The following is a 12,153-nucleotide window of genomic DNA, read 5'->3' on the forward strand; positions in this document are numbered from 1 at the left end:
AAGGGGTAGTGTCTGGTACAAAGCCATCAGTCTCTAGAACAGTGGTGCAGTGTATATAAAAATCATCCGGTGCACTTGTTAAAATGTACATCTCATTTCCAGAGAGTCTGATTCTTAGGTTGTGGTAGAGCTTGGGGATCTACATCTTTAACAAGCTCCCCGTGTTGCTGTTTTGGTATCAGTAGACCACATTTCTGGGAAGCACTGCTAGAGAAGTTAATGGCTTGCACAGTTCTTAGTGTATGATGGCAGATGTCACAGTGTCTGTGCTGACACCTCAGTGTTTTGAGGGGCCACCGAGTACACATTTTTCCCAAGTGTTATTCTTTGCTTACCCCTTGATTCAGCAAATATTTACTGAGCATCTGGTGTGTGCCAGGCATTGAGCTGGTTGCTAGGAAAATACATATAAATAAAACTGGATCCCTATCCCTGTAGAGTGTCTTGACAGCAGAGAAGTCCTGCCACATATGTAATTATTTTTTTGGAGTCACCAAACTATGGGAATCCCCAAAAGGCTTCAGTACTGAAAGCATTTGCAAACTGTTCACTTGGAATATCAGTCTGCATTTCAGCTCCAATTGTAAAGGCTGGGGGTTTGTTTGTTGTTTTTCTGTTTAAAGAGTTTTAGCTCCCAAGGAGCTTTGAATGCTTTTTGTTGCTGTTATGTGGTTAATCGGCACAACATTAAAAAGACAACTTAATGTTAAAAATGATCTGTGCTTAGATGTGAAATTTGGAGGCTTGTGAAGGCCTGTGAGTGTTCTGGTTGAGATGGACCAGCCTGTTCCTTTTCTGAAACACAGATACAAGGTGTGCACCTGGCCTGGACCGCCCCGAGTTTCAGGAGGACACCACGAACTAATTAGTGTCCTGCTTATTTTATTTCCTGAGATAAATGTTGAAAGGTGGCAAAGCCATTCCCTGAACAGTGATTGCAGCAACATGGGACGAGGCTGGGCCGCTTGGATTGTGTGAAACCAAAGCCAGAACTGATTAAGGAGAAATCTCTTGGGTGCTGGGATGGGAAAGTGGCTTCTGCCCATCTTTATCTCGGTGTAATATCCCTACCCATTAGAGAAAGCAGATACTGACCTAACAGGCTTTCTGGCTGAGCTGAGCAAATCCTGTGTTTAAAGGCAAGCTCATAATTTTTTTTAGCTTTTATGCAGGAACTTTTAATTGTCTTCTTTCTTTATTCCTAGCCATGTTCCTGCTTTTAATTAATTGTGTATGTAGCAAAGCGAATCTTTGACTAGAATAAAGAGATAACTTCTACTATTGATTTCCTTGCTGTTTGATCCACTTTCCACCTAAAGTTCTAGAAAGATTCCCAAAGCTTAAGGCCTAGTAGCTTTTTTTTCTCTTTCAACTTTGTTTCAAAGGCAAACAAGTCTCCTCTCCTATGTGAATCTGATGTTTTCAACCATGTCACCACTTTGGAGATTTGTCAAGAAGTGCAGGTCTGTGTTTTGTGGACTGTGTTCACTGACAGTGTAGGGTTCATTTTACAGGTCTATGAGAAATGGAAGTAAGTTGTTGTTTTGCCATATCTTCTCTGTGCTAATTATGAAGTCTAAGATAATGCAGCCATTGGTAGAAAGGCTATTGGTTTTATGGCAAGGGAATATGGCAAGATATTCATTTGGTTAAACAAATATTTATGAAGCATCTACTGTGTACCAGTCTGTATACAAATCACTGGGACCAGGAGGAATTGTACAGATTGTCTAGCTATGACCCAGTGTTCAACATGATGTTGACTCTAGTAAGTCCAGGAGAATGCAGTGTAAATGGATTTGGTTACACTCAAAAACTAGGGGTGGGAACTGGTGAAAGGGGTGCTGAGTCACTGGAATAAGCTCAGGGTTTCTTCCCTGGTACTCTACTTACTGGCCACGCAACCTCAGGCAAGTTACTTCACCTCTCTCTCATTTAAGTAGTTGTGGTAATAATGCCTCCTAGGACTGATGTGAGGAGTTAAGTAGATGGCGCATACACACAGTGTCTGGGATGATGTCGAGCTCTTGTGGTCTATGTGATGAGTGCCATCATCTGGCCCTTGGCATTCAGGGGAGACATGGGTGAGTAAGAACACAGCATAACTCAAACAAATCCAAAGGCAGTAGGCAGACAGTTGGGAAAATAAGTAAATTCAATTAAAAGACCTTAGTGTAAGGCAAAGCTTAAATTTTAAAAGGAAAGGAAACTGTCCCATCTTTAAATATATTGACCTATAGTTCATTCATAAATCAAAGTATGTTGATTACATGTGTGACCATAATTTGGTATGAATTTATTGAAGTACCTTTAACTCTAAGAATCAAAGGAATTCCAAATGTTTGTTTAAAGAGCAAAACTCTGTTTTGGGCTCATGTCTTAGAGTTCTGTTACATGGTAGCAGTCAGTGAACCTTAGTCTGCCACAATATGGGACGCCCTCTGTTTAGGCAGATACACTACTTCAGAAAAGGGCTCACTGCACGGAGGAGCCCCAGGCAGCTTAGGGGGCTGATGGAATAACAGTTAAAACGCTAGCTCTGGTGCCAGGTCCCCAGTAGGTTCTGGAAGAAAGAGCAAAGAGCAGGGCTGTCCAGGCAGCTGACTGCTCCCTCTGGCCCTTTCAACCTCTCACCCCTGCTCCTCTTCCCAGATGGTCACACCCTAGTGTCACTGCTGAGCAATGAAGTTAACAAATGTTTTAATTTCACTGCTGAGCAGTTCTGCAGAGGAGGAGACAGCAGAGAGGATAATGAGAAGTGCATCAGATGCCACCATTGATGAAAGCGCCTCTTCCCCACCGGCTCAAATGATAATGCCAGACAAATTGGATACTGAGATTCAAGAGAGCTTCAGGTGAAAGCACACTGGCCTAGGATAGAAGACGGCTAAATGCTGTGTCCGTTAAGATGCATCGAAGAAAAGGGGGAAGGAAAGGAGAAATAAAGAGAGAAAAACATGTTTACTGAGGGCATTAGCATTGAGAAGGTCTGTATTAGGTATCTATTGCCGAATAACAAATTACCCTAACATTTAGCAGTTTAAAAGAACACACACTTATTACCTCACCATTTCTGTGGGTCAGGTATCTAGGCATCCTTCGCAGAGTCCCTGGCTCAAGGTCCAAGACAAGGCTGCAGACAGCTCAGCCTTGAGTGGAGGAGGGTGAGGGTGGGGTGGGGATGGGGAGTGTCTCCTTCTAAGTGCACTCATGTGACTGTTGGCAGGATTCTGAAGTTTCACTTCCAAGCTCACTCACTGATTGTTGGCCAGAGACATCCTTTCCCTGCCACGTGGGCCTCTCTGTAGGGCAGCTCACAACATGGCAGCTTGCCTCCAGAGCGAAGGCAGAGAGTGCCCACATGGACAAGAGGGAAGTCAGGGTGACTGAGCCTCAGAAGTGCCCTCCATTACTTTTGCCATATGCTTTTCCTTGGAAGCACGACATCAGGTTCAGCCCAAGGGCATGAATACCTGGTGGCAGGGATGTTAGGAACCATTTCGAGGCTGCCTACCACAGGTCCCTACTGCTGTCAGGGAAAAGGCATTCCTTAAAGAGATTTTAGAGTGACTAAAAAGAGCATGGAAGGTTGAATGAATATGACTGAAAGCGAGTAAGCATTCAGCTGAGTTGGTATTTCATTTGTTTATTATTTTCAAAATGTAGACAAGATGAGTTACTCAGGTTCATGGAAGTTACTTAATTTAGTTAATGTGTATTCCAAAACTGGGCTTTATCTGAATTTACTTTTGTATATGACTAAAAATCACAGGAGCCTTTTTTTTTTTTTTTAAGTTTAACTTGGCTTTATATGTTCATTCTGTGATCAGGAAGCAAGCTTAAGCAAAGCCAAGAAACACAGTCTAACTTGTTCATAATTTCTGTTTATTTGGGAGGAGGAGAGAAAGATAAAAATCTCTCTAAACAAAAATTTTAAACCTATAATTACTACCAGAATTTATAATAACTGTCTAGCTGAACTTTGCAAGTATAGATATTCATGAGATCCTTTCATGTTGTATGTGTGTGTGTGGTATATGTACAGAAAACCATGACTTTTTGCTTTCTTGTGAGGAAACTCTTCTTTTATAGTATTGACACTAAAAAACATCAAAGGTAGGTTGTAGTTTTGCCAAGTAGAAATATAAAGGCTATGCACATAAAATAAACTTTTGGTTCCAGATTTTTTTAGAATAAATTTATTATTGCTAAAATAGAAATATTAACCCTTCCTTCCAGTTGGCCTTCCTCCCACTAATTTTGTTTATTTCACCACTGGAGTTGCTGATATTTTAGTACTCCAGGGTTAGAAGAGTCCAGATGGTGGCATGTGGTGCCAAGACCTCTGGAGGATAAGGCATTTCTAGTAGAAACTGTGTGGCTCTAGATTTAAACAGAAAGCTTAACATTAGGGAGCTAGTTTTCAGGGTTATCGGCCTAGAGGTGATATGAAAGCTGTATATGTAAGAGTTTTTCCAAAGGGAGATCATACAGGAGAAAAAATAGAGTTGGGATCAGTTTTCGGTACTGCTTATGGTTAGGGATTTGGAAGGAGAACCAGTGAGGAAGGCCGAGTAGGAGGGATCAGAAAGGTGGGTGCTTATCCATCCTGACTGCTTCAGTGTTCTGAAGTCAGAAGAGCCGTGATACAGAAGCCATCGGAATGCCAAATACCACGAAAGGCCAAAGAGGCAGGGATCAAATTGTTGAGGGCCTCACTCACCAAATCCAAGGAGCATGGGGTTCTTGTGGCTGGCTGATCTCTCTTTCCGGTTACTTGTGTCCACAGACTATAATGGGATGTCTTGAGGGTGAAGAAGGACACTCGGCATTCCAGAGAATCCTGGATAAAGTAAGAGATGAGAGCCTGGATGTTCAGACTGTCGTGTCACTCTTGAAGCTGTACCAAGATTCCAATCCTGCAGTAAAGGCAGCACTGTTAGACAGAAAACCAGATGTCGACATGGTGCAGCCAGAAGGTAGGAGAAAACCCTGTCCACCTGGGTGGCTTGAGTTTTATTCTGGGAAGGTGCTGTCAAGTTTGCTCCGGTGATACGTTTCCTCAGCGGCTTAATTATCATTAAGTGATTTTCACATCAGTTCTACACATAATTCCAGAAGCTGCCTGTTGAATATATACAAGCTAAATTTGAGTCTCCATTCCTCTCCCCTAGTTAACTAGTCTGACACCTTGAAGTTGGAGAGGATCATCAGTGTTCTCCTGCCCTTCACAAGCCACACATCCCGGGTGATGTTTTGAGTGCCCAGGGTGAACTGGTTTGCCGGCAGCACCGATGGCTGAAGTTTCTCTCGTTTGGGTTATAGGTGCAAAGCAGTGGCCTTGCCAACCGGAAGTTAACCTCTGCCTGGCTCTGCAGCTTTGTGTTTCGCCAGATAAATGAAACATTTTTCCTTTCATAGCGTTTAAACAGAATAATAAAGTATTTTCCTCTCCAGAAAGAGATTCTGCATTTGGGTGCTCAAAATAGGCTGAGAATCACTTTACTATTCTGTTAGATCTCTCTTGACAAACCGTGCTGTCATCTTCTTCAAATTGACTAGCTTCTCCTGTGCGTCTCTCACACTCTCTCTTCCCCCAGGGAGCACAGAGGAGGGAAAGACCTTGTCTGCTCTGTTACTAGAACACAAAGAGGACCTGATCCAGTGTGTCACACAGCTGAGACCTATCCTGGAGTTCCTGGAAACAGCCAAGGAGGAATTCCTGACTGGCACTGAGAAAAGGGTAACTGCGGTGTCAAGCATCCCTTCCTCCTTCCTGAGTTTATGTAGCGCTTTTTTTAACCTCCTTTGTGGCCCATAGCACTTTTTCCCTTGCAGTGTTTTTATACCTACTGCATAGTAAGCACCTAGATGTTCACATTCTTGAACCGTGTCTCTTTGTACCCTTGGCAGCAGCTGGCTGAGGGGCTTACACATTGTGTCGTATGACGAAATGTTTAGATATGTGGATAGGGTGGGGATAGTCCTGCTCTGACTCAATGAGTTGTTAATGTAAAACAGTTGCCCCAGGAGTGAAAACGTTTAGGCACATTTGTAACTATAATTTTGGCACTTTTCTTTTTTACAGAAACGATACACTGTTCACCTGTAGGAAAAATTGGGGAAACAAGCAAAAAGAAAAAAAAATCTCTCGCCATCTCACCACTCAGAGATGATCATTGCTGACATTTTAGAGCATGTGCTCCCACTTTTTCTCGTTTGAGTCATCCTGGGATAGGCTTATGCAGAATAACTTTGGGTTTTTTATTTAATGTATTGTGAATATATTTCCATACTATAGTATGGGCTTTGGTAGCTGCGTTGTATTTTGTTTAATGAACATACCATAATTCGTTAGTTGTTTGTTGTTGCACATTTGTTTCCAACTTTCTGCCATAATAAATGATGTAGAGAACATCCTTGCACACAAGTCTTTGCATACTTCTCAAACTATTTCCTTCGAGTAATTTCTAAGAAGTGGAATTTTGGAATAGAGAGTATAAAATTTTTCAAGTGTTTGCTATATATTGCCAAATTGCCCTTCAGAAAGGTTGTACCAGTTTACTCTCCCACCAGCAGCTACTAAAATCCTCATGAAACTGCTGTCATGACTTCTCAAGTCAACTAGATAACTGTGTTTGTTGGTGTTATTGATTTCAACTTTGTGCTAAAAATATTTTTATATCTGGAAGGAAGGAGTAGGGACGGAGAACTTCTGTGGCATCAATTCTTAAAGCTGGGAAGTGGCTTACATGTTTGGGAGAGAAAATGTTTAGAAAGCAGTGGTAGAATGGATCAGTAGTAAAGACTGGATCCTCAATTCTCTTTTTCTCAGTGGTCATAAATTGTAGTTTTTTCATATAAAATGGGAACAATCCTTAATCTCAAAATTAGACTTTATAAATTATGTGTTCCCAAAATTATAACTCCTTTGAATTTCTTAGAGAAAGATAATATACAAAATAAGATTAAGCTTCCGGTTTCTCCTTAGGCTTAAGACCGAATGTAATTTCAGGCACTCAGTTTAAGTAAGTTGCTTATAGCTCTAGAAGTACCTGATTCCCTGTTTAGGGATTTCATTCGATTACTCATTCAAACCTTTTCCTTATTAGCTAGATTGAATGTGTCCTTTGAACTGTTTCATTTTCTTGGTAAAACAGCATTTATAGGAAGAGCCCAGACTCAGCCTCATTCTCTGCACCAAGACAGACCACAGTGTCATTTTCCTCTGTCACTTTCAGTTTACTTGACAGAAAGGACTGAAGCAGAAGAACTGTAATTAGTTACAAATCACAAAAACACCTCTTAGAATTGGGGTTCTACCAGAGCTTCATTAAGCTACTTCTTCTCATGAAAACTGAAGCGAAACAATAAACCAGGACCATAGAGGTGAATGTTGATTGAATGGCCACAGTGTGTGGGCATCACATGGAACATGCACTCGAGCCTTTTAGAACTCTCTTCTGTTACAGAATGATGCTAATCAAGGCACCACGGCCCCTATGTATACATACCCTGGGTTCTATAAGAAATGGTAAATAGAAATGTCTTTACTTCAGGATTGGAAACAGATACAAAAATAGTAATTATGACAGTTGTTAACTTACTGCTTACCGTGTGCCGAGCAGTGTGCTGAGGACCTTTTAAACGTTACTAAATTCTACCCTCACATCAACTTTATGAAGTCACGGATATTACCCTCATTTTAAATATGAGGAAACAGACACTTAGGAAGGTGAAGCAGCTCACCCAGAGACACAGCTGCTGGGCATCCATACTGGAGCTCAGACTTGGAAATACGGCACGTTCTCTTAACCGCTGTGCATACAGCTGCCTAAGGGTATCAATACCAACTATCATTTAAAGATCACGTATGTCCTAGACGTTACGTCAGGCTCTACAAATAGCAGCTTCACTTCAGAAACTCCTAATAACAAGTGTGCAAGAGTTGGTATTATTCTCTTCTTTCACAGATGAGGAAGATAAGGTTCAAAGAATGAAAGGACTCACTGAAGGTCACACCGGCTGTGCATTTTAGGACTGGGGTTCCTCCTAGGCTTGTCTGCTTTAAAGCCCCTGCCCACTCTGGACAGTATCTGGCTGCCTCATTATGTATCAGGCCATTGCTTAGGAACTAAGAGCACTGAAATCAGCATGGTTTTTAGATACAGGTGCTTTAATTTTAAATTATGATTCATTTAGTAGGAATCTAGTTATATTAGACATTAAAGAGAATGACTGTGTTCTGTATTGATGAATATGACAGCTTAATATATAATGTATGCATTCCTTTCATATATATAATATAGATACTCCTTTCATATACATGAAACTAATTTGGTTTTATAGCTAAATTTATTTTTCAATGGGAGTTAATTTGATAATGGCGTCCTCTGGCATGCTACTGTGACTGATCTGCTTGACTGTTTCTCCTGAAAGCTGGTATTTTCCCAAAGGAAAGCTCAAAATTCAGTTACTTAAGGAATCTGTAGATTATATGTGTTGAAATAACCTCCCACGTTATCTGTGCCGTAAGAGCCAAGTTATACATAGTGAGTTGTAGTACATTAGGAAATAGTTCTCTTGTAATAGGAAAATAACTATAAAATAACAGTCGTGTGTTTTATTGTTCAACCTCTTGCTGGAGCCCTGTGCCCTCCTGACTCCAGCACACCAAGGAAGAACAAGGGGGTGGAAGTGGGGGATGATGACTGGAGCCATGTGTGTGTGGAGCTGATAAGAGAGATTGAGAATACAGAAACTACAAGAAAAATTATCCAGAAATGCACTTTAAATCTATTATTTTGGAGACCAGACTAATGTGTAAATTATCTGGACATTCAAATTGCTATGAAAATTAAGTAAAAGGAAGTAAAATAACAGGATTGGCCTGAAATTGCAACCTCTTACACAATCATGTAGTTATTGAACGGAGGCTGAAAACCGCTGTAGCTGTATTCATTAATTGCCCGTCTGTTTCTCAGTCCCTGTGTCTGAACGAACCCAGTCTGAAGAACCGGGGGAGAGGTAGGCTGCCTGCGCTGCCATGTGGGCTTTGGGTAGAAATCTCACAAAATGCAAACTGGGGGGGAGGGATGGGGGGAACCACAAAGCGTCTACACAAACCTGCAGTTGAGGAGGAAGGGTTTTCACAGAACTGTTCGTTTGGAGAAAACTTGGGCTTTTTACTGACATAGCACAAGGAGGAGACTCTGGGAATATAAGCGGTGCTGGAGGCCGCGGAGGGGGACCCGGGGACAGGCGCCCCGTCCTGCTGAGAGCCTTGCTGGGTTCCCCGCGGCGCATCAGATGCATCTGGAAGTGCCAGTAACCACTGTCTGCCCGATTGCTTGCCGCTGCAGGTGATCCTGGATTGCTGCGAGGGTGGGACACCCAAGGAGACGATGGAGAAGCTTCTGCACAGTGTGTCTGAAGATAAGACTCTGACTGCAGAGAGTTTGGTAAAACTCCTTCAGGCTGTGAAACCGACATCACCACACTTGGGCCTTCTGCTGGAGAATTTGCAGCGATTAGCCACCTCGTCAGGCACCCCAGGTATCCGTTAATTGTCGGCTCTCTGGACTGGAACCTCTCCCACAGAAAATTAGAGCTTCAACACCCTTTGGGCTCCATGCTGGGGAGATGAGGTAATGGTGAGAGATGCCCTTGTACAACAGAAAGCAGTGATTCTCAGTAGTTCTGGAGTTAAGATCTGAAATCTGAGAACGCCTCTTGTCCATCAGGCATCCCCGTGATGTTCCCGTGGTTCGGCGTTTGTGAAGGTGTGGCTTTTCCAGGGCTGGCACCTGGCACTTGGGAATGCCGAAGGAGCCAGCCGGCTCACAGAGCTCATGATTTTGACAAGCTGGGTTGATAAATCTGAACAGCCAAGACTCTGATCTTGATTTTCCCACTCCCGTGTGAGTGCTGTTTGGTTCTGGCGGTCCCCAGAATTACCCACCCCTCGTGTACCTTCAGTCTGGGGGGACGGGAGTCCCTGTCCCAGTCCTTAGAAAAATGCACCAAGTCTAGCCAGTTCTCCCCATTCCCAGAGCATTTGAGACCGAGGTGGTTTTCAGAAAAAGGGTAGTTGGAAAAGGAGAGAACTTTCTTCTAGCTTATAAAAATCATGAATACCAATACAAACTTGAACCATTTACAAAATAAAGAAGAAAACAACCTCAAACCCTTCCACTTGATTATGTCAGTACTAGCCCATTGACGTATTTGTCACATTATTTTTACAATGGTGAGATATTCTACTGTATTTTATAATTTTATAATTTCCTCTGTTTAACAGTGTCATATAAACTTTCTCCCCCACATTGCAGAAAATGCTCTATAACCCTATTTTTGAAGGCTGTGTAGTTTTCCATTATAGGGATGTATATCATGCATTACTCATGCCCTGTTTAGGGGTACATGTGGTGTAACGGTTAGGGCTATCAAGACTGCCTGATTATTTTGTAGCTGTGTGACCCTGAGCCAATGACTTAACCCTTCTGAACCTCGCTTTTTCCTCTCTGAGATGGGGGTGAGAATGGCACCCATCACATCCATTTTTGTGGCTACTGTGAGACAGTGTATGTGCAGCATTTAGCAAATCATAGGTCCTCAGTGAATATTAGATGTTCTCTTCCCCCTCCTCATCACAGGTGACACAGTGACAAATATCTTTGTACACAGACTCTTTGCCTCCAGAGCATTTCTTAAGGCATGATTCCCAGAAGCAAAGTTAACTGGGCCAAAGAGGAGAATACATTTTTAAATATCTATAAAACCAAAGGAAATGCCTGATAGTGTTTATTTTTCTTACTTTGAAATTAAATAGGACCTTTTAAAAGAGAGTAACAGATTGGCTCAAAGGGCATGAAGAACAATGGGTCAGCTTCACTACCGGAGTCTTGACTCATGCCTGCTAGTATTTTGGATTGCCACATGGATCCTTAACCTCAGGCTCGAGGAATAACATCCCTTGAATCTGTATGTCTGAATCTCTTACAAGCACGCCTTCTAATTACCTCCCTGTTGAGTAATCACTGGCTTTGCAAACCCCTGACTTTGAAAGTGTTAGTGGTTTTGTGACCCGAAGCACCAAGTGATTAAGGGTAAACCAAAGGAGATCTGAACACACGTATATGAGGCCCCAAGCCAGGAGCCGAACTTGCCTTGCAGAGGAGACAGAGCACTTGTGTGATAATGCTCTTCCTCTGTCATTTGTAACTCCCCTCATCCTCTGTAGCAGAAGCCCGTAAGGACATTTTGTTGTAGCAAACATTATTGTTTTGCTAATATCCTTGCAGTCCAAGCAAGCCCTGATGATTATGGGACCGAGCTGTTGAGGCGGTATCATGAAAACCTCTCGGAGATTTTCACAGACAACCAGATATTACTAAAAATGATCCCACACGTGAAGGGTTTAGCCCGTGGAGAAAGAGAGGTAAGAGAAAAAGAGGGGGAGAGGGAGGGAGGGTGGGTAAAATGAGAGAAGGAAAAAAGATGACATATATACATACTTTAAAAATATATTTGTATTTTACATAAATGTACACACACAGCCGTGATGAGAAATGCTAAGGGGTCCGTAGAGAAGGAGAAAAACAAGGTGATTTGATTTCTAGGGCAGAGTGATAAGTCAGAGGTTGTAATTTCTGCAGTAATAAGAAAGGCATTCAAAAGGAAGTGTGAAGAGCTTTGGCAGTTATAAAAGTCTCTCCGGTTGAGAAGTGATGCTGAGAAACCCCCAGAAGTACGTCCACTATAGCCCAGGACTCAGACTCGCAGCTCTGCAGCTGGGCTGGTGCCTAGAGGATCCCTTACATATATTTCTGTGCCACATCTTGAAGGTCATGGAGAAGCTCGTGAAACGTGACTCTGGCTCGGGTGGTTTCAGTTCTCTGATGTCAGCAGTTCTAGAAAAGCAGACTCTCTCTGCAACAGCCATTTGGCAATTGCTGCTGGTGGCTCAGGAGACCAAGACCTGCCCCCTGAACCTGCTCATGGAGGAAATACGAAGGGAATCTGGTGCCGATGCCTTCTTCCGGGCAGGTAGGCGTACCTGATCTCTGTCAGAGCCTTGTCCCCAGTGGAGAGTAGCGTCAGTCTTGCCAGAAAAGAGCAGCAGCTCTCATGGCCATCTTCCACATCCCCACC

General features: G+C 42.6%; 1 protein-coding gene and 1 long non-coding RNA gene across 6 annotated transcripts in view; both read left to right on the forward strand.

Moving 5' to 3' along the window:
- ZBTB40 (zinc finger and BTB domain containing 40) overlaps positions 1–12,153 on the forward strand; it is a 73,168-nt gene that overhangs the window by 41,190 nt on the left and 19,825 nt on the right. For all 5 annotated transcript variants that reach the window (XM_081817694.1, XM_081817695.1, XM_081817696.1 and 2 more), the window contains 5 exons: positions 4,790–4,979; positions 5,601–5,743; positions 9,363–9,555; positions 11,304–11,440; positions 11,847–12,048. In XM_081817694.1, the coding sequence (XP_081673820.1) occupies positions 4,790–4,979; positions 5,601–5,743; positions 9,363–9,555; positions 11,304–11,440; positions 11,847–12,048 (865 nt within the window). The remainder of the gene's footprint in view (positions 1–4,789; positions 4,980–5,600; positions 5,744–9,362; positions 9,556–11,303; positions 11,441–11,846; positions 12,049–12,153) is intronic.
- LOC145721197 (uncharacterized) lies at positions 9,576–11,255 on the forward strand. The gene is made up of 2 exons (XR_014144713.1): positions 9,576–9,647; positions 9,744–11,255. It is a non-coding gene; the product is annotated as an uncharacterized LOC145721197 (long non-coding RNA).

The sequence above is a fragment of the Leptonychotes weddellii genome, chromosome 4, assembly GCF_054177405.1.
Source record: "Leptonychotes weddellii isolate Sample4059 chromosome 4, ASM5417740v2, whole genome shotgun sequence".
NCBI classification, from domain to species: domain Eukaryota; kingdom Metazoa; phylum Chordata; class Mammalia; order Carnivora; family Phocidae; genus Leptonychotes; species Leptonychotes weddellii.